Source organism: Salvia miltiorrhiza, chromosome 2 (assembly GCF_028751815.1).
Source record: "Salvia miltiorrhiza cultivar Shanhuang (shh) chromosome 2, IMPLAD_Smil_shh, whole genome shotgun sequence".
In the NCBI taxonomy this organism is placed as follows: Eukaryota; Viridiplantae; Streptophyta; class Magnoliopsida; order Lamiales; family Lamiaceae; genus Salvia; species Salvia miltiorrhiza.
Window position 1 is genome coordinate 50,046,368 of NC_080388.1, and position 12,350 is coordinate 50,058,717.

Consider the following 12,350-nt stretch of genomic DNA (forward strand, 5'->3'; position numbering starts at 1 on the left):
GCGACGCATAAGCGATGCTGTTTCTGGAAAATGAAAGATGGCATGTCACCGTTTAAAATGAAATGGGGTCCAGCGTCGCCATCGTCGACCGCCTCGGTGGGCTCGACAAACAGATGAAGATTTCCCTGAGGTTTGGGCTTGTCGCATCTCCGATCGATTCATCCTTCAAATGCTTGGAATCTGGTGTTCTGCATCTCTGACTCTGCTCTGACGAGGTGATTTCGTTCTATCACTCTTTGATTTTTGGTTATTTGGAATATGAGGTTGTGATTGTTGGTTTGGATGAACCCTGACTATGTGGGGTTATGATTGTAAGTTATTTGTTGGTTTTCGATCGATTGCTTGTTTGTATTGACATGCAACCCCTAAGATGAAACCTAGGTTTGGATGTGTTTGATGCAAACTGATTGTTGGTTAATTTGTCAATGATGCAATCTGATTGTTTCATATTTGGATGCTGAGGCATTGTGATGCTTACTTGGGGTTATGATTGTGGGTCATTAGTTGGTTTTTGATTGCTTGTTTGTATTGACATGCAACCCCTAGGATGAAACCTAGGTTTGGATGTGTTTGATGCAAACTAAAATGTTAATGATGTAAACTGAAATTTTAATTAAGTTGAGACATTACATGACTTTACATGCTAAACAAGAGATCAAAAAAGGTGCTTCGTTGCTTATACTGTAAAGCTCTGTAAGTTTGAGCAAACTTGGTATATTTTTTATGTTTCTCGGCAGGTTTATTTTTATGTTTAAGTTCATTCAAGTCCCGGCCCTTAGTTTTATTCTCAACGTGTATTGTGGTTGTTTAAGAACTTTTGTGTTTATTTCTATTGGTTTACCAATGGCTAAAGTGATGCTAAGATTGTCCAACACTTATGTGACTATATATCATTTTGTAGTTAATTTTCATTCAGTCATTTCCTATTGGCTATTGTCAGTTACTTTTGTTGTCATTTTGAGTATTTGGTTCCTTTTATTGGAATAGCTACTTAAACAAGGGTGCTGGAAGGAGTTTGTGGGGTGAAAGTACATGAACTTTGGGGGAGAGTGAGCATGGGTTTGAGATTATATTCTAGTATGAATTGTTGTTTTTTCCAGTTATTGTTAGGGATAGGATGACTTTTACTTCTCAAGTCGTGACGCAAATTTGCAGTCTTATTCTATGTTGAATGAAAATAATAAGGTTATGCATTGTATCTTTCTATGTCTAAGTCCATGCCTTAACCTGCCTGCTGGAAAAGATTAATGTTGATGTCGATGATCATGTCGATGTCTGTCTTCTACTTATGCAGGATGTTCATCTGCTAATATTGGACTGGAAAAAAAAAAGAAAAAAAGAAAAGAAAAAGAACTCTATTTATTTTGCTAGAAAAAGCTGGCTATTGAGAATGTACTAAGTTTTGGGCATTGTTAGCCTGTATTTTGTAGTTTGTACAGCACAATTAAGATCGTAGCCTGTATTTTGTAGTTTGTAGTTTTGGGCTGTTGAGAATGTTGGAGCCGAGCTATCCCCACCCTCTGAATTCAGTCTGCCGCCTCCTTCAGCCCTAGTCGGCAGCCTCCACCTCCGGCCTCCGGCATCTGGCCTAGCCCCAGTCAGTCAGCCTCCACCTCGACTTCCCCGCCGGCCCATGGCCCCCTCCAGATCACCGACTGCCAGACCGCACCGCAGCCCACAACCTCTTGCAATAGCCGCAACCCACAGCCACCACTGCGCGGCGCCGCCCTCCGGTCTTGAAGATGAACGCAGCCTACAAATTTTAAAAAGCCGCATAATGTTTTCGATTTTTTTTTCGATTTCTTGAATCAACAGCATACTGTGTATTCTTTTTTGGTGGGAATTCTGATTTCTTTTCTTGAAACAATCGATTCGTTGAAGCTGCTTTAATTTCTAAATCGAAAACATGGGCTTGACCAGTTAACCAAAAGTCCAAAACGAAGCCTTGGTGTTTGGGAAAGTAAGACTGGTTAGATTAGTTGGACACCACCTCTAATCCTCACTCTCATGCGAATTTCTTTTCATTTCAATTGGTGAGGTGTTTAGCTGGTGTAAAATTAAAAGTTTCGAGCAATCATCTTTGTTTTGGTGACATGGAATGAAGTTTTGGATAGAAACACAAGGCGGCTACATATGTTCGTTGGCCCTACTGCCTTGAACCTTGTTTGTCACTTTTTGCACAAGATTGCTTGAAATATGTTGAATCTCGCTTGGTATTTAACTGGTGTCATTAATATCAAGAATCGATTTTGATGCACAAAAAAAAAAATTGCACCAAGTTTGGTCAGGTAGGTTCGATCGGTCGAAAATTGAACCATTAAATTCGTTGAAGCGGCTTGAATTCACAATCAGATCTTTAAATTCACAACTTAATATTATTAAATTCACTACTAGATCTATGAATTCACCACTAAAATTAGAATTCACAACCATCTTGATGAATTCACAACAAAATCATTATTTAAATTTGAATTCACAACCAACTCTATTCACAACTAAAAAATTCACAGCCAACTCTATTGCTAGTTGCGAATTCAAATTTTAAAATTTGAATTCACAACTAGAAATAATGTTAGTCGTGAAATTAAGTTTTAAAGCTTGAATTCACGACTAACAATATTTCTAGTTGTGAATTCATTTAAAACTTGAATTCACAACTAATGTTATTTATAGTTGTGAATTCACAATAATAGTGTTTCTCTTACTTTTGTTTGTCTTTCTTGTTTGAGCTAACGGCGACGGAGTCTAGCCGGCCGTATAGCTCTCTTCTCTGGGCTTTTTGGCGACGGCGTATAACCGGCCATCTTGCCTCTGTTCTGCCGTTTCTGTGGGGTGAGAGCCGGGTTGGTTTGGGGACGATGGTTAGGCCGGAGTTCCGGAAACTTACCCCTCCGCTCTCTTTCCCCCCCTTTTTTTGTTTTTTTAGATGGGTACTCTTTTTCCATTCTACGGTTTTTCCCTCTGGGTTTTCCGTAGAATGTTTTTAACGAGGCCCGGCCCTTAGTCTGCTTTTCTTGTGCTTTCAAGGGTTTTTCTTAGGTTTTCTTTTTTCTTTCTTTTTCAATAAAATCGCATTTAATAAAAATAGTTGTGAATTAACGCGAATTCATGACCAACAATATTTCTAGTTGTGAATTCACTCGAATTCACGACAAACACTATTTATAGTTGTGAATTTATTTAAAACTTGAATTCACAACTTAATATTCTTGAATTCATGACCAAATCTATGATTTCATAACTAAAACTAAAATTCACAACTAGCTCGATGAACTCACAACTGAATCGTTACTCTTTATTGTGAATTCGAGTTTTAAAACTCGAATTCACAACTAGTTGTTTTGGTTGTGAATTCAAACTTTAAAATTCAAATTCACGACTACTTAATTCACGACCAAAATAAATCATGGTTGTGAATTTGAGTTTTAAAGCTGAATTCACAACTAGTTGTTTTGGTTGTGAATTCAAACTTTAAAATTCAAATTCACGACTACTTGAATTCACAACCAAAATAAATTCTGGTTGTGAATTCAAGTTTTAAAGCTCAAATTCACAACTACTCCATCCGTCCGCCAAGATTATGACACAATTACTATATTGGGCGTCCGCCAAGATTATGTCACTTTCCTTTTATAGCAATGGTCCCACCATCCTCTTTAATATTTTATCCTTACTAACACTCTTTATTTACAAAAAAACCACTCAAAATTTAATATCAACCACTCATCTCATAAAGTGGTGGGACCCTTTCTCCACTACATCAAAATCATCATCAATTTTATTAAATCTCGTACCCAAGCAAATTGCCATAATCTTGGCGGACGGAGGGAGTAGTTGTTTTGGTTGTGAATTCTCGAAATCACAACCAATTTGATGAATTCACGATTGAATTGCTAGTGTTAGTTGTGAATTCGAGTTTTAAATCTCGAATTCACAACCAACTCTATTGCTAGTTGTGAATTCACAACTAATGTTTTTAGTTGTAATTCAAACTTTAAAACTCAAATTCACAATTACTTGAATTCACAACCAAAATAAATTCTGGTTGTGAATTCGACTGGTTGTGAATTCACAATCAAAAAATTCTGATTGTGAATTTCACTAGGTTGTGAAATGTGGGAATTTTTTAAAGGGTGGTGTTTGAAGGGGTAAAATGGTAAGTGTGGGTATTTTTTTTTAAGTTTTTATCTTAATGGGTAATTTTTAAGTTTACTAAAAGAAATAGGTTATTTTCAAAATTCACTCTATATAAGAATATAAAAATATTTCTCAACATTGTGCGGATGCATATGTAGTTATATCTAAATCCACAAATTCAAAACTCTTAAACAACTGATAAATTGAAACTGCCTAACGAACGGCTCGAATTCCTTATGTTAGGCCCCGGAAGGTCTAGAATAGGTGTATGGAGGGGGGGAGAATACACCTATAGGCTATTTTTCAAAACACACAGAACAACCTTTTGAAGTTAACTGAAAGAGTATTAACTGATACTGACAGTTAACGAAAACTCAATTGAACAAAGGTTGAAGATTGATACTTAAATTACTTCAGTACAGATATCAGTTAGGCTCAAAGCTTTAACTAATATTCGCATAGAACTTCAGTCTTGATTTCAAAACAGATGAGTGTTATGAATCTTACTGATTATCCGAAGATTTATCAGTTAGACTAATAACACTAGCAGCGGAAAACTTATATTTGAAAAAGCCTTTGATTATCACGTTGTCATATTATAGTTTCACTTTGCAGTTAATCAGTTTCAGTTAAAGAGACGTTTGTGCACAGATAAGAAAGTAAAACTGAAAGCGATAAACGACAAAGGATTTTTACGTGGTTCGGAACAAGTTCATACGTACGTCCATGGTCAGTTGATCACACTGACAAACACTCTGGGCTTGTGCTTACGGGTGCACAACAAACCTAATAACTGAAAATCAAATTTTCAGTAACAACACACTGGGTTGGATTTCTCGCTCACTCTTAGCACGCCAAGACACCACAATGCTTTTTCAGCAGATGGCTAAGATCCCTTGGAGTCAAAACACTGGTCTGAACTCCGTTATACTCAAACACTCTTTTCGCTCAATTGAAAGGAGGTTCGAAATACCAACTAGATCACAGAGAACAGGCTCTCTGTAATCGGAACTTAGGCTTTGGATAATACAAGATATTTGCCTAAGGATCTAAGAGAATGTATGAAATCAGTAGTCTGATTTAGGGCTTTGGGTATTATCTTCTTCGATTCAAATCTTTGAAGGCTTTGAATGGCTGAGTTGTAATTTTGGCAGCATTTCAGCTTCTGCTTTTGAATCGGTGAAGGTTGAAGTGATCCTCGAGCTCTATTTATAGGAGATGTCTTGAATAGATCCGTTGGCGGAGACGGTCTTCAAGAATTCATCCGTTGTGAGAGTAATTCGAATTTGACTGAGGCTTCAATCTTCGAGGTTCCTTATTTGGTGAGAAACGGCATCTCAGGTACAGGAGGTAAGGCGCCTCTGAAAAGTAATCACCAAAAAGGAATGCTCTGCAGAGAAAGGATGATCCTCAATATCTCTGCATTTAATGCAATTGTACTTGAAAGTGCGTGGCTTCCTTTTAACTCTGGAGTTTCAGTGCGAGAAAGAATGTCAACTGATACTTGACTTTAGTATCAGTCCGCTAAGTCCACGTAGCCAGCATTGATGAATCAGTCATAACTGATTCTTCAGTGAAAGACTCGTTCAGTCAAAACATCAGTATTTGACTTGGTCTTTTATTGCAACTTCAGTTGAGTTCTTCAGTCTTCAGTCATCAGTCCTCTGGTCTTCAGTCTTCAGAACACTAGACAAACTAGCAAGTGAACTCCAACAGTTGAGTTCGGAAAGTTCTAGCCTATTACAAGAAAAACCTAAAGATTTTGGTATCATCGAAACTAGGGCTATGATATTTCATTAAGTTCTCAACACCTTAGACCATTGAGCCTTTGAATAACTACAGAGTTGTCAATTAAATAAAGATGTCAATAAATAACACTAATATGTACTCACAGTCCAAGTTTGGATCCTAAATTAATCGCTAGAGTTTGTCATTGACGACATAAACACTGCACACTAATAAATCCAATCCCACAAATAGCCTAAAATATGTCACAAATTCATGCTCTTGAAACAGCAAGTAGCAGTCTTCCAAACTTATGCAACAAACAAAATTGTTGATTCCACAGTTTTTTCGGTTGGTAAAAAGACAACCAAACTCATCATGGCATGATCAAGATAGAAGCTGATCAACTCTCTCCTCTTCAACTCTGTAACCTTAAACATCCATTCACCCTCTGCAACATCTCTACGTACTTCTCTTTGCTGCGTGAAAGCCGAGGACGATGTTTGAGCAAACAAAATATATGTAGGCATGGGCCCTTTGTACATGTATCTTATAAGAACAAATCTGATCTTGAGGTGGAGTTTTGTGATTCCCATAGGCACCTGCATTCTGGCAAAGGGTTCAAGTATATGGAGCCCTTTCTCGTCGACTTCTTAACTCTAGGCACCATTATGCTCCTCCGGTCACTTTCTGCTAGCATCGTCTCCATTTCGTCCTTGAAACCATCCCAACTGCAAGCCATGGAAGTAGGCTATATATGTCAATATCATGAAAACTTTCAAATTGTATGAGATTTGAATTTGGACAGACATTATTAGTACCTTGTACTCGTGTTCTGCAGTAAGACTGCAAGCTTGGTTTTGTCAGGCATGATGGTCTTGGCGTGCCCGTTGTAGATGAATCTTCTTTGGCCCATCAAGAAATGAGGGAAGTTTCCACCTTGAGTGGTCACAAATACTTCACTATACAAACATAACATGTAGTCCAGAGCAGCCAGCCTCGAAGAATAGCCCTGCAAAAACACAAGGGGCATCAAGAATTTGGACAAAAATGCGGTAAAGATAAACACAAGATTTTAGAAGAAAACTTTGATGTTATTACCTTTATGGAAGCAAGTTCATCAGCAGTGGCAAGTGACCACTTGGTCTCAAGAAGAGGAAACATCTTTCGAAGAGGCTCTAAGTACCTCTCCTCCTTGTATATTTTGCCGGATGCCAGATATATGGGAGTATTGTTCGAAAATCCCATGCCTCTCAACATCAAACCAACCTATGCTGACAACATGGTTGTGGGGGCTTGAATCATTTAAATGTAATAATCTCGTTTGTCTAAGAAAAGGTAAAGATTTGAATGATATTGGAAAATACCCTCACATGGCTTACTGCCACACTGACCAAGCCAGAAAGAAAAGATAAACAGAATTTCAAAGCAAAACCAACCTCCACTGGTGTCATCGGGCATTTTCCATTTACGCGATTTTGACCAGGCTCAGAAACCCGATTCTTAAGCGTGAACTTTTTCCCCCAGCCTCTTTTACGCACTACATCCATTTCTGATTTCTCTGTCTCTCCTTCGTCGTACACACAGCATGAGAAAGCCACCATGTCCTACTTTGAAGGCCAATTCAAGTGGTTAGACTTTTTTTAACATGTTCACAATCATATAAGTTAGAAGATATTAAAAAATAAGGAATAGAGGTTACCTCTTCAAATCGGAGATGAACTGAGACATAATTCCCTCCATAACTCAAGCTCTTATCAGTCATTCGATCGGCAATCATCTTCGCAAGATTCATTATGGTTGATGAGAACCTCAGAGCTTTATAGTTTGCTAGGCATCTTAAAAATTGAATGTTTGGTGGAATGCTCGTTGCCAATCTGTTGGCAAAAGGGGAAATTCGGACAACCCTGCATCATGAGGTGAATACAAATACAGCACATCATTTACTAGGCAATCTCCTGATCAAGATACCTTGTTCATTATTGACTTATATAATGTGAACTTTATGTCAGAAACAACTGTATATCCTGAATAAGATACGTCATAAGATTAACCATACTCCATATTTTTCATGCCATACCTTGTTTCTTGCAAAATATGATAAACCTCATCCATGTAATAACGAGCAGATGCCCAAGCGGGGACCCTAATGCTTGGGATAGCGCTGATGCTAAAATTGTAGCTTTCCATCAATTCGCCTGGTAGTTCACGAACCACCATAACGTAATCTTTTAGGGAGGATATGAAGTGATCCTCGTCATAAATATCAGCAAACTTACTGTGAAGTACCAAGAGAGAGAGAGAGAGAGAGAGAGATTGTAGAGTAAGTACAGAGGCGATGCATATTGTGCAGCAAAATAGAGTTCACTAAGCATGATAGCAGTTCTCGTCCCCGATGTACAAAGAATGTAAACCAGAACAGAAACCTCCAGTAATCTATATTTGATGTAGAAAGCAAGCAAGGTTTATAGCATGTTGCTCTTTTCATAATGAGTCTGAACTTTGAAGGAGAAGAAGAAGAAGAAGAAGAAGTGGCGCTGTGAACATGGAAGTTACCTTGGGTCTTTCCAGACGTTATGAACATCAAAGTAAGGGATCACAAGAGTAGCATTTAGCAGTCCGGCAACAGCCACTGCATTGCAAATCTGCAGATGCAACAATGTAATAGCTAAGGCGCTACTTCTAAAAGTAAACCAGAGATGCAGAAAAGGAATACAAGACATTGATTCCCATTTTCTTAAGGTATGGAAAGAAAGTCTTTCATGAGAGGCAGCAAAAGAATAGCATGTATCCATGTAAATTCAACAAGATTTGGTTATCCTATTTCATAGTCCATAGTTATTAGAGAAACATAGTAATGAGAAGAGATTATTAAGGGAAAAAATGGAGACAGTACAATATTACTCTTGTTAGCAAGGCCTGCATATGGAAGTCATTTTCCTCTAATGAATCACTAATCATCATCTGCTCAAAAATTGCAATCATCTTAAAAAACTTAGCTACAACTAACATTTTCCTCTTAACAGATAGGAAATTGGGACAGCATATCCTCCATTTCGGCTTTCATGTTTCTCAAACGTGCATACGTAATGTTCACATATGAATGAGCACATTTCAGGAAGCCAAATCAGACATAACAAATCAGATTCAGAGCAGAAGATTTTGAGAATGAGCCTTGGTTTGCATACCGATGAGCGTTGTTGGTTCAGACCACCATTGGCCTCTATCACCAAATAGCGCTGAAGCCTAGGGGAGACTGATGAAAGGAAAGAGACAATGAGAAATCAAATCAACAATATCATTGAATACATCTCTTCATATTCATTGTAATTCTCCCATCATCAAACTGTGGGGCATCATATATATACCTGGTTGATGATGAGCATTAGCATTCTGACAAAGCCTTTGCTCTTTCAGCTTTCTTCTGTATCTCCATAGATTATCCAACTGCAAGAGATGAGCCTCTAATTACTAACAAGTTAAGCAAATCTGCATCAAGCAATCCCTATGCAAGTAGGAAATTCTCAAAACATATTAGATCATGATATTTTGCATTTTAGACGGATCATAACATCTATGGGAAAGATTCGATATTTATTATTCTTTTGACTTGTTCATTATAAAATTCACCTTCCTCGCTCCTCTCTCTCTCTAACATGCTCACAAATTCCAACTTAAATCTTATACATGCCGCATCAAACCGTTGACATTTCCCAATATGTTTCCAAATTCCCAGAATCTTGGGGCCTTCAACTTAAGCACTTAAGCTCCAATGAATTGTTTAAAACAAAAATTCCCAGAATTCTCAGCAACCAAAAGCAAACAGGGGATTCTAGTGACAATGACAAAAAAAAAAAAAAAAAAAAAAGAGTAGATTTTCTAGCATAACTTCACACCAAATCTTCTAACCCTTTTCTACTAGTCCAAATCAAGATTGATCTCCAAAGACTACAGATCCTTTCAAGAAACCCTCCTTACTTTCATAAAGTGAAAAAAAAAAAGCACGCTCCCACAGTAACCATAAAAAAGTAGAAAATAAGTTTTGACAACACCACATTTAAAAATAAATTTTCCTAATACATCAGAGCAAGAGCAATGTAAAGTATGGTAAGCAGCAACAGATGCAGGAAAAACCTCAACAGCGGAAGAATTATCTGACTGAATTTCAGGCCAGAGCTTCAGGAACAGTTCCTGGCTGCGGTAGAGTGATCCCGGCGGCGGCGGCGGCGGAGGGTGCAGGATGCTCAGCAGGGGACCGGCGCAGGTGATCAGCCCCATAATGTAGAGAAGCGTAAGGAAAAGGAGGTATCTTTTGTGGAATATTCCGGCGTAGAAGAAGCAGACGACCCCCCGGTGTCGGTGCTTGCAGTTGAGGTGGAGCCTCCGCCGGCATCTGCTGGCGGCGGTGGTAGTGGCGGCGGATTCCGTGGTGTACGTTAACGCCATGCAATGTGGTGTGTTCTGCTGGATCTCTCTCTCTTTCTCTCTCTAGAATTTTTTATGGTTTGCTGTTCATCATGGGTTGATACGAATTGCCTATTTATGGGGGTGGAGCGTCTCATGTTTTTCATTCTTTTCAAATCATTTTCTAAGTAAACACTCAAAATAAGTCAATTTAATTACTTACTTAGTTGTGGATTAAATCTGTGGTTGGTTATCGTTTTTATACTGAAAATTACACATTTTTCGTAAAAAACGTGAAAACATTGCATTAAATTAAATATATAAAATAATGGATTAATTAAATTTTGTATCACCAACTGTGTTACTGAAAATGATTATTCATATCCTCAATAATTAACAAAATAATTAACAGTTCTCACTTTGAGCCTTTCCTATTAAATCCTTTTATTATAAAAGTATTTCATTATCTTCAAAACCTCGATTTAAAGAATGAAAAAGAACAAGTATAATTAATTATGTGCATGATTGGATTAGAGATTCTTTAATTTGTTTTTGTGGAGGGATCAATATTGAGAGGTGGAGTTATGTCATGGTCACGTGTTACAAGCGTTACAACATTTTTTAAAAAAATAAATAAATTGAAAGCTACACCCACCTTCTCTTTTCAATTTTCATGGACGATTAAGACAAATGACTTGATAGAATGTAATCTTTGTTCACAGATTCATTAGTTTTAGTGGATCATACCGACTAAGGTACTCGAACTGCAACCACTATTTTAGTTATATCACAAAATATATTTCATTAACTAGTGGTAAGGTAATTGTCACATTTTAACACATTTAAATATAACATAAATTTTCAGAAAGGGACAACCATAGAGAATCGATCCAAGATACGGGAACACTTTTTCTGCTGTCATTTTATGTTTTTGTTTTCATTAATACTATTCGGATAAATAATAATTAAATATTTTTAAAAAATAATTTATTTAAATTTTTTAATTAAAAAAATAATTAAATTTTTTCTCCACATTATATTTTTTTTTTGTAATTTTTGGATTTTTTTTTTAAATTTTATTATTTTAAAGTACACACATTAGAAAAATATAATACTAAACATAAAAAAAAAATTACAAAAAACTACAATCTAGAGAAAAACCATAAAACTAACTTAATCCTTTTCAAATTTGAACCAAAACTTTTAAATAAATCGATTTTTTAAAATACTTAACATTATTTTATCCGAACATATTTTATTCAAATAACACTCCTCTTTTGTTTTTGTGGTGAAGAAAATATCGCAAAGAAGGTATAATTATAGTTTTCATAATTTAATTAGCTTCCTCTTTTTTCTAATAGTGGCGATTTCGAGTTCCCCTCCTCCGAAAAATGGAAAAAAGAAAAATGAGAAAGTAAAAATCAATTGAGAATATTTTCCCCTTGTCTTGTTACTGTTGGCCAGTTTGGAAGTGTTTTTTGGAAGAGGAGGAATGTAACCTGACTTTGACCCAAAAAATCTTTATTAATAAATGTGAAAATGTGGCATTATTATTGCTTGTCCTTATAATACATTTTGGCTGTGTTGGTTTGTCGCCGTCAAAATATAATTAATATATTCTGGAACTATGGCGTCTTTTTCCCCTCACCACCGAAACCAAACCTTCTTTGTTCAAAAAGTGAAAGAAACATACTACAATAATTTATGATTTGGTTAATACTACTTTTTAGGAAAATATTAAATGAAATACTCAAGTGACATAAATTCCACTCTGGTGCCCGTAAAACAAGTCGGGTTCAAACTAGTAAACATTAATTAGTTGCAATATTTATTAATGTTTTTTTACGGAAGTAGCAATATTTATTAAATTAGGGAAATGAAACACCTTAAGTCATGCCAATATGATAATCTGCATTAATTTTGATGAATGACTATACATGTGCATTAGGGTGCCAAGAATCTCGTAACTCATCACGCCCTTATTTTTATTTTTAATTTTATCTATACATGTCATGTGCAGATATATTTAGCCCATACTATTTTTCTTTCTTAAATTATTTTATAAAAAAAATACACAGTCAGAC

General features: G+C 36.5%; 1 protein-coding gene across 1 annotated transcript; it reads right to left on the reverse strand.

The window, feature by feature from the left end:
• Nucleotides 1-5,965: 5,965 nt before the first annotated feature.
• On the reverse strand, nt 5,966-10,461 carry LOC131011965 (O-fucosyltransferase 10-like). The gene is made up of 10 exons (XM_057939868.1): nt 9,997-10,461; nt 9,231-9,309; nt 9,051-9,118; nt 8,419-8,507; nt 7,943-8,140; nt 7,565-7,769; nt 7,302-7,469; nt 6,964-7,131; nt 6,684-6,874; nt 5,966-6,593 (listed from the first exon to the last, which is right to left on the reverse strand). The coding sequence occupies exons 1-10, from the start codon at nt 10,306-10,308 to the stop codon at nt 6,413-6,415; spliced, it is 1,659 nt and encodes a 552-aa protein (XP_057795851.1). The 5' UTR covers nt 10,309-10,461; the 3' UTR covers nt 5,966-6,412.
• Nucleotides 10,462-12,350: the final 1,889 nt, after the last annotated feature.